The sequence below is a fragment of the Gallinula chloropus genome (assembly GCF_964237585.1).
Source record: "Gallinula chloropus genome assembly, chromosome: 12".
Lineage (NCBI taxonomy): Eukaryota > Metazoa > Chordata > Aves > Gruiformes > Rallidae > Gallinula > Gallinula chloropus.
In genome coordinates, this window is record NC_140097.1 from 15,666,151 (window position 1) to 15,681,536 (window position 15,386).

General features: G+C 44.9%; 1 protein-coding gene across 1 annotated transcript in view; it reads left to right on the forward strand.

The window, feature by feature from the left end:
- Window positions 1-15,386, forward strand: part of FGD3 (FYVE, RhoGEF and PH domain containing 3) — a gene marked incomplete at its 5' end in the record, with an annotated part of 102,244 nt that overhangs the window by 43,991 nt on the left and 42,867 nt on the right. The window contains one exon of the mRNA XM_084269711.1: window positions 10,325-10,495. Coding sequence (XP_084125837.1) covers window positions 10,325-10,495 — 171 coding nt within the window. The remainder of the gene's footprint in view (window positions 1-10,324; window positions 10,496-15,386) is intronic.

A 15,386-nucleotide genomic window follows, 5' to 3' on the forward strand; every position in this document is an offset into this window, starting at 1 on the left:
TTATGCTTTTCAATCATGAAGTTGTATCTTCTTAATTCTACGGTACAGTGTGCTGAGGTAACGACACAGGAAAAAAAAAAGCTGGTCCTCCCCTGCAGAGCTCAGCTCCGCAGGAGAAATCTGAGCTCAGCCTTACCTACCTTTTTTTAGTACCTAAATGGACTTTTAAATGAGCAGAGACTAATTATTGCTTTACTGAAGCTAATAAAACAATCCAAGATTGAAAAACAAAGCCAGTTGTTTGGGGCAGTGTTGCAGATGCATTGTATTGTCATTACAGCCTAAGCGAAGGATAATTTTTCCTCTCCTTATTGGTTACGTGAGAGTTTACTCGTTGCAGTGGGTGCCATTAAGACAACTCCCAAGTACATCACCTGAGCAGTGTGTGACAGTCCTGTGTGTTGCTTCTGTCACTAGCAAAAAAGCCTAATAAGCTTCTAGTAAAAGGAGAGATGAAGATGAGAAGCCTTTTCTTGTGACACAGTTTGAAATGATGGCTGGATTCCTGCGTACAGGGCCTGGCTGTGGCTGCTGCTCACCTGCGTGTGCAGCAGCCTTTCCAGCCACTGGAAGTTGGGCAGTGTCTGTTTCCCTGTCTCTTTTGGCTTTCCCTCTCCTTTTCTCTCCTCCCTTCCCAACAGTTCTGGGAATTACAGATCTTCCATCTTCTTGTTCATGGGAGAGAGAGGATCCCCAGGACAGCGTGACGCCAGTGCTGGTACTCTGACAGGAGCAAATTGGGATGGCTTTGACTGGGATTGTTTGTGCCTGACCAGTATAAAACCCACTTTTTTATGGTAATGGATTGCTCTGGTGTTAGGATTCCTGTGGTAAAGCAGTACAGATGTGAAGTCCCGGGACTGTTATTAGCTTGAAATATGTTCTTTGATTTGCATAATCAGTGTAATTATAAATTAGGACTCTTTCATCATAATGAAAAACCTGTTACCCGTCAAAGGAAAAGAAGGAGGGGTTGTGGGGGATATGAAGTAAGCTCTGTCTGAGGAAAGTCTCAGGACCCTGAGTAGCGACTCTGCCTGCATCCCCTCTGTGAGGGTCCAGCGTGCGCATCCTCTCAAGGAGAGGCACCTGCTGCAGCTCTGAGGTTGTCAGATAGACACAGTCATGGCTTTAACTTGGGAAATCACAGTGCAGATGTATTATAGTTGCAGTTGCGTGCTGTGCTTTGCCCTCGGCGGCCTCTCAGCTGGGGTCTGAGGACACTTCATGCAGGAATCAATGATGGTTTTGTCTGATACTCCCTTCTGGGGGCCGGCATGGCCCCTAGATGAGCATCCTTACACTGTGCCAGCAATGCCCCCTTGAAATCTGGAGGGCAGAGCTGAACAGTGATAATAAAAACCTGGGATAATAAAAGCCAGTTTGAACTTGAAAGAGGAAGAGAGTGATGGGTTGAAGAACTGCAGGACATGGTGGTGGTGGTGGTGGTGGTATGTCGGGGACAGCTGGTAAGTCGGAAGTGCCCCTCTGGTCACTGTGCCCCTTCCTCTGGTCACCATGCCCGAATGAGAAGTATGGAAAAACATGGTGAGCAACACTTGTTTGACAATAAGACTGCAGAATAGAGTTTTCTAGTCTGTGTCAAGTGCTTACCTTAATCTTTTTCTTCAGGCACGCTGTCTGCCCAATAAAGTGTTATACTGCTAAATATTTTTGTCATTAAGGAATTGGGAATAACTGAGGGATTAAGGAGCATCATCTTCAGCCTTCAGTGAATCTTTTTACAATAAAGCTAAACAAAGTTTATGAATCCATGGATTCATAAAAATCCTGGTTTTCATGGGAATTCTGATGAACTATGTGAATGGCGATCGAGTTTGCCCTCCCTCCTACTAATTGGCACCTGTAACAACTTAAGCTGGACTTTTGCTATCTGGACCTTGTGTGGTGCAGGAATGAAGTATGAAATCTAGTGCTGAAGTTAAACAACTCCCTTTGTACTTCAGAATGCAAAAATAAGACAAGACATGTGTGGACCGGAGAGATGAGTCTGGCTGCTTTGCTCTTACCTACCTTTCCGTTGCGGGGGAACGCTGCCTGACATCCTGGCTTGATGGCCACATCTCTTGATGCCCTGTGTGTGTGGTACTGACAGGGCTTTTGTCACCTGTGGTGTCAGGCTGGGTAATGTTTGCCCCAGGCTGCTTCCCCTTTACGTTCATCCTTCGCACCACAATCTTCATACACCATTTAACCCGCTTTCCTAACTAGATGGAAGAGTCTTAGGGGTTTTTTCCTTCTACCTTCGATCATCTTGTCACAGAAAGTTACTGTACTACTTAGTTTAGCCTAGAGTGATTCAGTGATGCCACTTGGGGGGAAGCGACAGGTAAATGCTTCCTGCAAAAGAGCAAGTTTTTTTCTAGCCTGTCCATTTTACTTTAAATCATAAAAGTTCCTAAATCTGCCTTCCACTTACGGACATTTGATGTTTGGTGTCACCCAGTGCTTGCTGTCTGTATGCCTGTATGAAAAGCAGACTGAATGTAAGGTTTGAGAAAACTGTAGTTAAATTCAAGACACAACTTACCTGTGAATACTCTGTTAGTGCTAAAGTCAGCAATTTAATGTGGTTGTTTTTTTTTTTTAAATTGAAAAATCTATTTCCCACATCCCTTTTATGCATGTCACTTGAGGCTTGAAATTACTGCCAAAGCCTGGGGCCAGATCCGGTAAGGTGCATCCGAATTCTGAGATGCTGTTGCACTGAGGAGGTTACAGGTCCGTGACTCTGTAGTTCATTTTTGTAGCTCTGACAGCACCACTGTGGATGCAGGAACAGAAATTGGAGCTAGAAAGTAAAATGTTTGAATTAAGCCACAAGAGAGAACATGTGTGTCTGCTGGAAAAAAGCCCAAACCCTGAAAATACTCATCCACTCTAAATTGACCTAAAAGTTTATTAGCCAAGAGATAATTACCTGTGGAGTTTTCCACTCTCCAGACCTGCATCCAGCTGAAGCAGTGGTGGTGCGCAGTGAGGCAGTGCTTCCCCGTGGCCCCGTACTGGGAGAGTTGGGTGTCTCTGCAGAGAGGGTTCTGCATGAGCCCCACGTTTGGGGCTGACTTGTGGCTGAGGCAGGTCGGGGTTGTGTCCTCGGTGTCGGTGTGGGTGGCAGCACAGGGCTGGCTTTGGTTTACAGATACAGCGATGCATTTGTTGGTGACGCTGATCACCTCCGGAGGTGAAGGTGAGCGCAGCCTGACTGCAGTACCGCATCCGGTTTCATACAGGAAAAGAAAATATTTTTGTTTTGGGCTTTACTGGGCCTCCCTGTCAGCCCTGACCCTGTGCTGGGGACCTGTGCTGCTCTTGCTTTGGTTTCTTCCTCATTTTCCTTGTAAGTGAGCGTGTTTTCATTCTGTTTAAGATTGCTCTCAATATGGTTTTTTTGGTTGCTCCTTCCACTCCTACAGCCCCCATGGACTGCCAGGGTCAGGAGCTGGTCCTTGCTGCCTTTCAGTTGCTGTTTTTTTTCCTTTGCTTTGCTTTTGGCAAGAACTGGCTTGGCAGCCTGTTAGAAAATAATAAATAGAACTTTTTTTTTTTTTGCTGGGGCAAAATGATCTTCCATACAGTTAGTGCTAAATTCTTCCCCTTTGCCTGGAGAAAGTAGTTTAAATTTTGGGGTATCAAGTTGAGTTGATCCCATGTTACATCTCAGCAGATACCATCATTACCACTTTGGGAGAAATGTGGAATATCCAAACAGTCTTTTGAAGAGTCCCTGCTCTGTGTTGTTGCCTGTGGATGCTTTGGTGACCAAAACCAAAAAGTAGACATGATTGCCTGCTTGGGAATTCTTCTCTGTTTTTGGTTTTCTTTCCCCTTGCCCCAGGACAGGGTTGCGCATAATGACCTCCTAGCAGCAGGATTTCTAAGGCATGCTTGTGTTCCTGCCTTTTCTTTACCATGTCACATAGTAAGTATAAAGGTCTGGGTACAAATTCGGTTTACACAACTATGTTGAGTAGTGCTGCAATGTGGAATTAGATGTGCAGCTCCTCATTCCTGTCAGAGATCTTCTCCTGACTCTTGTCCGTTTCTATAAATCTGTATAAATCATATGCATAGTTATAAATGGAGAGCGTATGCTTCAGAATCACTTTTTGGACCAATTTTTAATGAGGTTTGTCAGCTAACCGCGACTAAGGGAGAAGCCAGTCCTGGAAGCAGCCTGTGCTGATGCCCCAGGTCCTGCCTCCAGCATGTAGCTGACACCACCAGCAGTGTTTCTTGCTGGACAAACGTGGATCTGGGGCGTGAGGTGCTTTTAATTTCAAAGCAGAGTAGAAGATGTGTTGTAGTATCCTGTCTGGGCAGCGGGGAGTGGGAAAAGAAGTGTGACTTAATGCTGGGAGCAAAGGGCTGGTGTAGGACTGTTGAAAAGCCAGTTCTTTAAATGAAATTAAATTAGATTAAAAGAATCATTAAAATTGTGTAATTATGTCGTGGGGTAATCTCTGGCTGCATGTGAAATGTCCCAGAGGCAAAGGAGGGTTCGATTGGCATTGCCCAGGCACCTGGTTAAATGCTGTTCTGGATGGGGCAATAAAAACAAGATTGTAATGAGAGATACAGAGATTGCACTGAAATGAGCTTGTAAAAAAGGGGAGGCTTTAAACAGAGTTGTAAATCGACAGTGAAATCTCAGCTCCCTCTAAGGGCAGTGGGGGAATCGCGGTCGGACCACCACCTGTAACTCCATCGAGCCGTGTTCCTTTGGGGCACTCCAGCGGCACCCTGCGGTGCGGCTCCCACCCGGGAGCTCACAGCGATGCTCAGCAGGGCGGCTTTGTGGCCGGTTTAGAGAACTGAAGCAGTCAGAGCTGAAACCTGTAAGTTTTGACCCCCAGGACACTACAGAAATGTCTGTTAAAGGTACGTCCTCACCTGTGGCATTTAAAAGTAGTCAGAAGAGAATAAAAGTGCATCAAGTCCCAAATCCCAGCAGTACAGGTCTGGGGAAGTTACTTCTTGTGCTTTACCTCTACAGAAAATTATTTTAGCTATTTGGTTCTAGTGGTGTCAAATGCTCTTTTTTTCCCCCCCTGAATGTATTTCTGTGTTGTTTTAAATGTGTTAAACCAAATTTACCCAATTTCTCACAGCTCTCCTCAGACTAAAGGGCTTGGCATGGTTTGCAGACTCTGTGTTTTTCTTGTAAGGACACTGTCTCCATTCTATGCCCACAACATTACATTTATTGCCACTTCTGCAGGCTGTTTTGTAGCAGACGCAGTGCCTTTCCCTTCAGAAAGTTCTTTGGACACCCCAGCCCAAGCTTTTAAGGCAATTGCTTGTGGGCTCTTCATTTCCCAGGGTGGTCTGAAGGTTTAAGCACTGAGAACCAGGGTATTTTTTTGTTTCCCTGACATGTCACTGCTGTTGCTGACCTCTCTCGTGCTAATGGTGAACTGTATCTGAGCAGGAAGCTTTTTAAAGGGATCGAGCTTGCTCCTCTTCTCTGCTTTAGAAAGATTCAGGCTCTTAAGCCACCCGCACGCTCTGTATTGTTTCAGATGCATCTGAAACTTAAAACCAAGGAGCCTTTTTCTGCAGACTCGCGGGAATCTCCTGTGACTTGTGCTTAGCGAAGCTCCTCGCTCGCGTTTGCCACGTTTCTGCTCTTGAGTCAGCTCACCGCAGTGGCAGTAGGAAGTGGGATGGGAGAGCTCAGTGCTGTGAGCACGGCGATTTCAAGCTATGAAATCCAGCAGCAGGAGCTGGGCTCCCATTTTTTTTGTTGTTGTTGTCTTCTAGCTTGAGTAGATAAGGAGAAATGTGGGGCGCTCTGCTCAAACACAAGTAAGTGACGCACATCCCTCGCGATACGGAATTGCAGCCCGTGCCGGATGCTCCCTTCCTTTCCTAACGCGATGTTTTCTTGATTCCTTCTGAAAATTTGTAGTAGTAACTTTGCTGTCGCTCTGTGTACTGAAGTTGGCATTCTGGAATGCCAGAAAAAAGGGAAAAATGTGGAATAACTGCTGTCAGGGTGACTGGGGTGGTTTGGTGACAAGCGTGCATACAGCCCCAGTGCATGTGGCTTGACACCCCTGCTTAGGGGTCTTCGGGGCTGCGGGCAGGAGAAGGAGGAGGTGAGTTCTTAGGTGGGTTTGAGGAAAATACTGGAGCTAATGAAGCAGTGTGAGAGGGAAGTGGCAAGTATGCCTGGTGGCAAGGCGGGAAGGGCTTTGGTCAGCACGGGCTCTGGGCTCTAAGTTGGGGACCACTGAGGACGGTGGTGTCTGTAACCAGTGGAATAACATTGTGCCCTTACGAGAGCTGGCATTGTGAGGTACATTTCATGGCAGTGCACTGCAGGTAAGAAAACTAGCACTGGGTTTTCCAGCAAGGAAAGGAGTTGTGCAGCTTCTTCAAAGAAGTACTGGCCCATCTGGGTCGTAACGCATCCTGAGAACAAAGGGCAGAATATTCTGCCACTTGCCAGGTTCCTGCTGACACAAGGAAGACACAATCAGCACCTTTTAATTCGTGGCTGAGTTCCTCTGAGCAGGGTTTTATTTTATTTGGATATGTACAATAGCTCTGCCCTGGAAGCCCGTTGCTTTCTAGCTGTAGGTTTCTGCCTTAAGAGCAGCTTCTCCTTGGAAGGCTTGGACGAAGGAGGGAGGGATTAAGAGAGAGAACTTCACCAAAGGACGGAGGGATGAAGAGAGAGAACTTCACCATCAGTGGCAGTGTGAGGCAGTGCCTGGGTGGATGTTTCAGCTGAAAATACAGGGATGCTTCACCTGGGCATAGTGCAAACCTGCGAGTGGAGGTAAGAGGCACTGCAAATGGCCCAGGCTTGTTCATAGCCAAACTTGGGAAGAGCCGAGTGCCTGCTGAGGTGTCTGTGAAGATGGCTAGGCAAGGAGTAGCTTATAAGGTTTTGACCCAAATCACTGGTTTCTGTCAACTTGCACGTACCAGCATCCTCCATAGCTGGTACAACTAATCCAGGCTCCGGAGGGTTTTTTTGATCCAACACTGGACCGATGGGCCAAGAGGAGGTGCTGTCCACACCAGGCCCTGTACGTTTTGGGGGTGAATGGTGAGGGATGCAGTCCCACCTCTGCAAGCATCTGGCAGAACTGTGTATATACTGGGCAGGGGTGGGGTGTGTACCTGGGCTGTGCCCAGGTCTTAGTTGTTTTAATCCCTCTGATTTTCCATTCCCAGGAGCCACTGGAATGTGCTCAGCAGACAGTGGGTCTTCTTTCAGAGAATTCCATGTGAAATAATCCAGTAAATACTGTTTTCACAGGTCACTTTATAGCACTTGAAAAAATATGTAAGGAAAGTGGATTTTTGTCTTGTGTGCAAAAAGCAACCCTTAGGGACCACATCAGAGATGAGTAGAGAGAACCGTCTTGACTTAAATTAAATGAAAAAGAATGAAAGCCACTTCTGTGGTTTTACCCATGCATATTTTTCTTGATTTAGCGCCAGCACCACATTTGGTGTTTAAGGCACTTGTGGCTTTTCCAAGTTCCTCTTCCTTCCATCTACTGATCGATTTCATTTTCTGCTTTATGCCCACTTGCTCTCCAGTTGTACCATCTGTAAACACGTGAGTAAAGTGTCAGTGGCAGGCGAATATATTTCCAGCAACAACCTATGTATGTGATACACAAGACGAGATAAAATGTATATTTAGAGGATAATGGATTTTTGTTTTTCTTACTTTTTTAGTGGCAAGTAGTGTAAGGCTTCAGTAAGCATTTACTCTGCAGATGCACAAAGCCTGGAGTGTTCAAAGCCAAGTTCAGAGCTTGTTTCAGGCAAGATCTCTTTATTGTTGAGTAATTTGCGGTGGAGGATCTTGTGCCTTGGTTGTTTGAGGGGATCATCATCAGGAGAGAAAAATTCGTGTTGTGGATTTGTAACAGGACGATCAAAGCACGTTACTTCTCAGTAACGCAAGCAGGTCGTAAGAGCCCTTAGCCCGGACGTAGAAGACATGCATGGTGGTGCCCAGCACTTGAAATCAAGTCAGTAACCACTAGCCCTTGTTTTTAATGGTGAGAGAGGGAGGTTGTCGGACCCTCTTTCCCCACGATGAGTTGCTGTAGGAAAGAAAAAGGAATTGGGGTTTAGTTCCCTTTGCAGCTTTACAGGACAGGGTGAAGAGGAGCAGGGGGTGCTTTGGACAGCTGGTGCCTTACCCCAGGGTGGTACAGGGGTAGCTGGGGATGCCCAACTGCGGATACTCAGGGATGCAGTACTGGCACTGTGATCGCCTCCCTCAGTGGCTGCAGAGGATGGTGGTCACCTCCGGCATCTCCCGCAGGCTTCTGCGCTCACCAGAGAAAAGGCTGGTGCCACGCTTGGATGGTTAAGTGATAGAGTGTGGTGAGAGGTGTTTCCTCTCGTAGGTACAGAGGTTTGTCTGTTGACAGTTGGATCATTAAAGTAATTTTTAGGAAAATACCCCACTGCTGGGTTGCCTTTTAGTTGCTGGCATTGGTGAATACCTGCTGAAAGGCTGTCTTCTGCATGCTGCCCTCTTTATTTCCTTGAGTTTGAGCTTTTTCTTTGTGCACTGTTTTAATTTCTTGCTGTGCTGAGCTGCTCTTAATTGGGAAGAAGTCCTAGTCCTGTCCCTAAGAAGCCATCCCACCACGCATTGCCATTGCTGTCACAGGCAGCTCTCACTACCCAGAGCTGAGGCATCTGCGATGATGTGCTTGTAATAATCTATTAATCTGCTCTAATAATCTACTCTACTTTCACTGCATTTTCCTGATAAGTGAAATTATATTTGAGTAGAAAGGAGTGCTTATAAATTCCTGACTTCAGCTAGAAGGATGTTTTAATAGCAGGTCTGAAATCCGCTGAAAAGCAGATTTTATGGTAGAAATGCTAATGAAGCCTCAACAGCAACAACTGGCAGCCGTGCCAAGGAATTCAGGGGTTGTATATTTGGGTGTCAGAGATCAGTAAATAGATTTGTGACATCTGAATCTATTTTTGTCAGCAAAATTCACTTTAATATTTTATGCTTATTTTAAGAAAAAAATCTCCTTTGCTGCACAGTGTCTGTGTTTCGAGGGCAGCTCTCTGCTCATCTTCCCCAGCCGTCTGTACAGCTCAGATTTCCAAGTCCTTATTCGATGGTCACATCCTGATTTAATACCATTAGTATAAACCCAGGATAATTTAGTTGATGTGGATGGAGGTGCTTGTCATTTCAGTTTTTTGATCTTAATATAAATCTGGGCAGGAGCTGGTTGCATTCATGGAGCTAATGCTGTGCTCCTGAGCACATCCCAGCAAGGCACAGGCTGATTTTTCATGTTTAGAGGAATCCTTCTGCATGATGCAGGTTGCTTCACATGCCAGCAAGATGCTGATAACTTCAGCTCGTCCACTGTAAAAGGAGGATATGGAAAGAATGTTTGTCATGTTTTCTTTGCCTTTTTATTCTTTTTTTCATGGATTAGCATTCAAATGTCTACATTTGATACATTTTCCATTCCTCAGTGCTGCGGAAGCCTATATATTCATGTGTTCATATGCAGCAATTTTAAACCACAGACCTTTTTAAACTTTTTTTTTAACCTTCTTACAATACACTGGGAAAGCTGGCAGGAGGATTTCATGGAGCTGCAGGCTTGCCACAACTACACTCCCCCCCCCAAATCCAAAAACACAGCATCTGCTGTCTGAAACTGGATATATGGGTTTATTTCCACAGTGCCCATGGAAGTGAATCAAGAATGTTAAATTAAAAGACAAACACAAACATTAATCACTTCTTTCTCTGTTTTCCCACTGGATCATATCTTAATGGCATCTCCCAGACCAGAGCCTTTTGAAGGAATGTTAATATTTTATGTAAGGAGGGAGAATAAATAGCAGCAAAATGCAGTTTGAATTATTAAATCTTCTGCCATTCCCATCCTCACACACACACACAGAGGACACGTTTCTCATTCACCATAACTTTGGTGTATTTTAGCAAATAATGCTGGGGCACTCTGTTTGGAGAAATTCTTTTGAAAGGGTTTTTATCTTTTGTATTTACTCTTTTGGTTTGGGTGTCTGTAGTAATTGAGTAATTAAGAATAGGATTAGTGAAATTCCACCTGTCTTATCAGTCAGCTTGACATGATTATTAAGGCTGGCTGTATTGGTTGTAATAACTGGAGAGTGAATGGCTCACCCCTCTTCCATCCCTCCCTTTCCTCAGGAGCTTGGATGAGTGATGCGCTTCTAAAAGTAGCACAAATGTTCTTCAGGATTAATAGAATGAAATAAATATTGACTTTTCCTTCCCTCTTCCTCCCCTCAGGTTGCCCTTGTTCTCCTTTTCAAATCAAATGTCACATTGACTCAAATCCGGCATTGGAAGCGTGTGGGGAGCTGCAGCACATCACCCCGGCACAATGTATCCATCAAACTGGAAGGAAGCCCAAAACCAAAACTCCACTGGCCAAAATGCATCCTCTGCAGAAACCCCAAGGCAAGTGGCCGTGTCCTTCTCGGAACTGTATCAGCTTCTATCGCACGGGAAGTGTAATGTTTTTAAATGAATTGTTTGAATTTTAGGTCACAGCAAAACAGTTACTTTTGTGTTCTAAGGTTTGAGTACAGCTGCTGTGGGTTTATTACCTTCATTTTTCCCATGGTGTCTTAGGGAAGCCGTCAAGAAGAAATTGATTCAGGAACAACAAATTAATGAACTTGTCAGTCTGTGTTTCCTGTACTGTTGTTGTACCTTATGCAGCTGTGAAGTGTAAGTTTAATTTAGCAATATTGTTTTCATTCTCCATTAATTTTTGTTTTTAAAGCTACAGGTAAGAATAGCGCATTGTTAAACCCAGTCTGTTTCCCATTTACTGTGAGAGCTGTGCAGAGCAACAGGAAATGCCAAATGGAACAAATGTATTTTAAAAAAGAGAAATAGAAGCTAAACTGGTGGTACACAGGGGTGGCATGTGGGCTGATCTCACAGACCTGCCAGACTCAATCTCATGGGTGGCAGTCCTCAAGTAGGGTAGAACAGGAGGGATAAAGAAACGTGCTCCTGCTGCTCTTCAGGCAGTTTGGGTGGTCTCCCCAGGCCAGGTTCTTCCCCAGACCTTCTGAATGCTAAAAATGACGGTAGCAAATTTTTTAAAACAAGGTAACTTATTTCCATGCTTCTCCATCAGTGTATTTACACATAGTCTCTGTGACATCCCTTTCCACTGCCACCACCTCCTGCTTTATAGAACTAGTGAAAATACTGCATGTAGAAGGTGCTGGTGTGTGTGGAAAGCATATCATTTGGGAGCTGTTTGGCACCAAGGCCAGCAAGCCCAAAGAAGATTGTCAGTTCATAAACCAAAATATTTTTTAATAGGACCACGTGGTAGAGAGTCACTCTTGTGTGAGAAAACGAGGAAAGATATTTTGGTCACCTCAAGGGTGTGTTGCTCAAACCGAGTCTCTTCACCACCACCCCCTCCGTGCAAATGCCTTTACAGAAGCAAATATCTGAGATGCATTCAGCCTTAAACAACTGCAAAGCAAACATTGTGCTTTCTGATTCTGGAAGCAGATCTTGCTAAATTAGTGTATGTTTCTTGATGCTTGAAACCTTTCATGAGGTCTGTGCATTTATGGAGCTCTCACCTTAAGGTCTTGGTTGTCCAGGTTTAATTAGTGGGTCTTCCCCAAGTGTTGTTAATACTAATAATAAAAAGCAGTGGGGGAAGTGTCTGTTCAGTGAGAGATGGGATGAGTTCAGCTGGTGGAGGTCCTTTGCCATTGTATGATTGCATCGATTTCCAACTCCTGGGGACACAGCCTGGTTTTTGTCTTGAGTATTTCAGAAAAGTTGGAGGGAGCCTACTTAGCTCAATTCAAATCTGCTTAAAAGTTACCCAAGTAGGTGAATATAATCTCTTTCCATCACTGAGATGGGAACGACTTCTCCCTGCTGCTCCCACACTCCCGAGCTCTCTCTCCCATTACATCTCCGAACCGCAGAAGTCGGTGTATCTTACTGGCTGGTCACTGCCCGGAAAGGATGAAAATTTGTTAATGAGCTGAAACGAATGCTCAAAGATAACATCCTTTCTTGATTAGTTATGCTTTTTTTGACACGACTCAGTTTGTTGGGCTTCTTGATGTCACTGTAAAAATAGTCCAAGAGGAAATGGGAATCCCAAAGCAAATTCCCATGAGACACTGCTGCTTGAAACTTGGACCACCTCATGCTGCCTCAGACCGAGCCAGGGTAGCCAAAGCTACAAGCAAATGTTACAAGCCTTGATCATGGATGGGCCAGTCATCTTCCTAAAAGACACTTCTTTGTCATAAGTATTAAATAATGATTTTATTATTTCACTTCTTTGTAATAAAACTACTTTCAATTGGCTTACATACAACAGTGGAGAGCAATACATACAATACTTTTCAAGGAAGGGAAGACGGTACATTTATTTTTCTCTTCACCTTTATTGACTTCTAAGTTTGAAGTGGCTCATTATCAAGGTAATAATAATAATAAAGTTGGTTTTATTAAATAGACTGTATTGAAGTTGACATTTTTCCTTTAAACCATCCCTGCTTACTCTTGATGGCCATGCCCAAAAAAACCCAAGGCTGTGCCATTGGGCCAGTTATTCTTTTTTCCAGTGTATTCACTTCCCAGTGTAATCTTCATAATCCTATAACCCTTCATAATCTGCTTCATCATGTATCTTTTTAGGTCTCTTCTTGTAAAGGGACCTTACCTGAAGTAAGTAAATCTGTAAGCGTGACTCGTGCTGCTTGAATTTCCAATTACTGGGTGCCCACAGCTTTCCCAGTGAGCCCCAGCAGGCCCAGCGCCGCTGGGGTGATGGATGGGAACGCCTCTGCCCAGTCACTACCAAACGTGTCTTGACTCTACGTTGCTATCAAGGTGGCACTTGTGGGAGAAATTCATGGGCAGAGTCAGGGGGTCCTGAAACAAGGGCTTGCAAAGGTTGGGTTGCTTGTTGCACAGTGAGGGAAGGTCCTTACACCCACTGTTCTACAGACCCAGCACCAAGCCTGGGCTGGACCCTTCTCCCAGGTATATATCCTTGCCTTTTGTCTCTTCTGCTTCTTGTTATTTCACTTGTTCCTTCTGCAACAAAGATTTTGTGTCTTGAAATCTGCTTCCTCCAAGTAGCCGTGGGCCACTGTATAAAACCTTCAGGAGGCAAAGGTCTGTGGAAATGCCATCCTTTTCTCTACCAGTTCACCAGTCTGTGTGCAGGACAGGCACTGGAAGCTGCACCCAAGGTCGTGCCTATTCATGGCTGAGACCTGGAGCAAGAGAAGAGCAGCACTGGCACCTGCATGGGCTGGGGCTCACAGACATGGCCTCAAAGCATGGGCAGGAGTCCTGCTTGGGCTTCTGCTCTGGATCCTGGATGCCTGCTGAAAACAGCATCTATTTTTTGTCCGAGGCTGACAGTGCATTCTGGTGGTGGTTGTGTTTAGTGTGCACATCTTTCATTCACTGTTCAGAGAAGTTGTGTGTTGTGATACATGGCGCTGCTTCCTTGCAGGGTCTGAATGCAGGCTTTTCCTGTCAGTCCTGCAGTAGACATCTTGTGTGGTTTAAGTTTTGCTTTGCAAGCAGTGCTCAGTAGGGTCAGTGGCTTTTCTTCCACGCCGATTTCTCCATTTCTCAAAATCGTTTCCATAAATAAAACTCTAGAGCTAAGAAAAGGGTTCCCTTTCTGCCCAGCGCTTTGTTTGTTCTCATAGGTGGGTCAGGTGGAGTCCTAAAGAAGACACAAAATGTCTACCAGGACAGTAGTGACCCCACTGCTTTTGGCACAAGCGCTTTGGCAGTAAACTTGAGCTTTAGAGTGCCACGGACCAGCCTGAAACTGGGGCCCAAGTGGGACTGGGCACGTTCTCATCCGTCTGCCTGCTGCCTTGCTCACCCTCTGAAACGAGCCCAGAGCTCTCCTTTTCTGCCCGGATGAGCCAGGTGGTTGATGGTTGCATCAATACCTTGTCGTTGTTGTTGTTTTAGGTTGTTCTCTCTTGTTTTTACAAGGAGAAACGTGGCCAGGCTCTCACTGAACATGCAGCGTGCAGGTGAAAGCCTGGTTAACAAAACACAGAGCTCCACCATCCCGAGTATATGGCAGATGATTTTCTCTTCCTGCTTACCTGTTGTTCCTGTGAACATTAGTTTTGCAGTGGCATTTTCACAATTGAGCTACAGCAGCTTTATTTTAAGATGTGAGTTCCAGATGTTTCTGGAGGCTGGGCAAAACTCGCATCCTTAGAAGATTGGGTTTTATTCTTTGGTGCTGAAATACCTACATTACTGAGTTCATTTAAAACCTGAGCTGTACACAGAGCTCAAAGACTTGTTCCAGTCCCGCATCGCTGACCTTGGACAACAGCATCTCCCCATCCACAGGAGCAGGGAGGAAATCTGGGCTGATGAGGAGCTTAGATCAGATGCAAAGCTTTTAGCAGCTTGGGGACAATGGAAATTGGCTGTTTGGGTGCAAATGCCTCTGTTTAGCCCCCTAAAGAAATTAACCCTGGAGTTACATTTGGTACATGGCTAATTAAAGCTCCATTACAATATTCATTGCATTATGCTGATGTGCCGTATGGACCATTTTTATATTGGAACTGCTTGAGATAAATTGTTCTTGAAAGTGTTGTTTAATACAACATGTATTTAGAGTTTCCTCATGTAACATACCATCTCTTTGGGTTGTCTAAACCAGAGGGGATACTTGGCAGCGCTGCTCCGAATAGCATCCCTCTGCTTTGGGAGGAAGGGTGCAGTTCATTTTCTTCCTCCCAGTGTCAGGTCTGCCTATGTGAGGTTGCTTTCACTGGATGAAACTATAAGAGCATGCGAACCTGTTGCCATGGGTTACTGCTCGTGTATTTCCAAACCCATTTACTCTGCAATCACTGTAAGATATGAATAATTTTTTTTTAAATTACATTGCTTTTAAGTTGCACTTGGGTTTTTTTTTTTAATACTGTATTAAACTTTGTACCTTTGTCTCCTAGTGAATCCTGAAGCAGAACATACAGGCTGTTATAGCGTGTGTTATATTTATATCATGTATAACTCAGTGTAGAACCAAAAGAGGAAGGAAATTAATGAAGCCTGCACCACAGAAGAGCTGGGGGAGGGAGGATGGAAGGAAGAAAAGCCATTATGTTCTGCTTGTGGTGGTTCTTACCAAGCAAACGCAAGGCACTGAAATCCATGGTGGGATTGGTTTTTGGTGTTTTCCTTTGGATTTTATCCCCCACCCCTTTTTTTTTTTTTTCCCCCACTATAGGAGGTAAAACAGAGCGTCTGAGTTTGTCAGACGCTGTGGGAGGGGAAGCTTGTTAGCAGGATT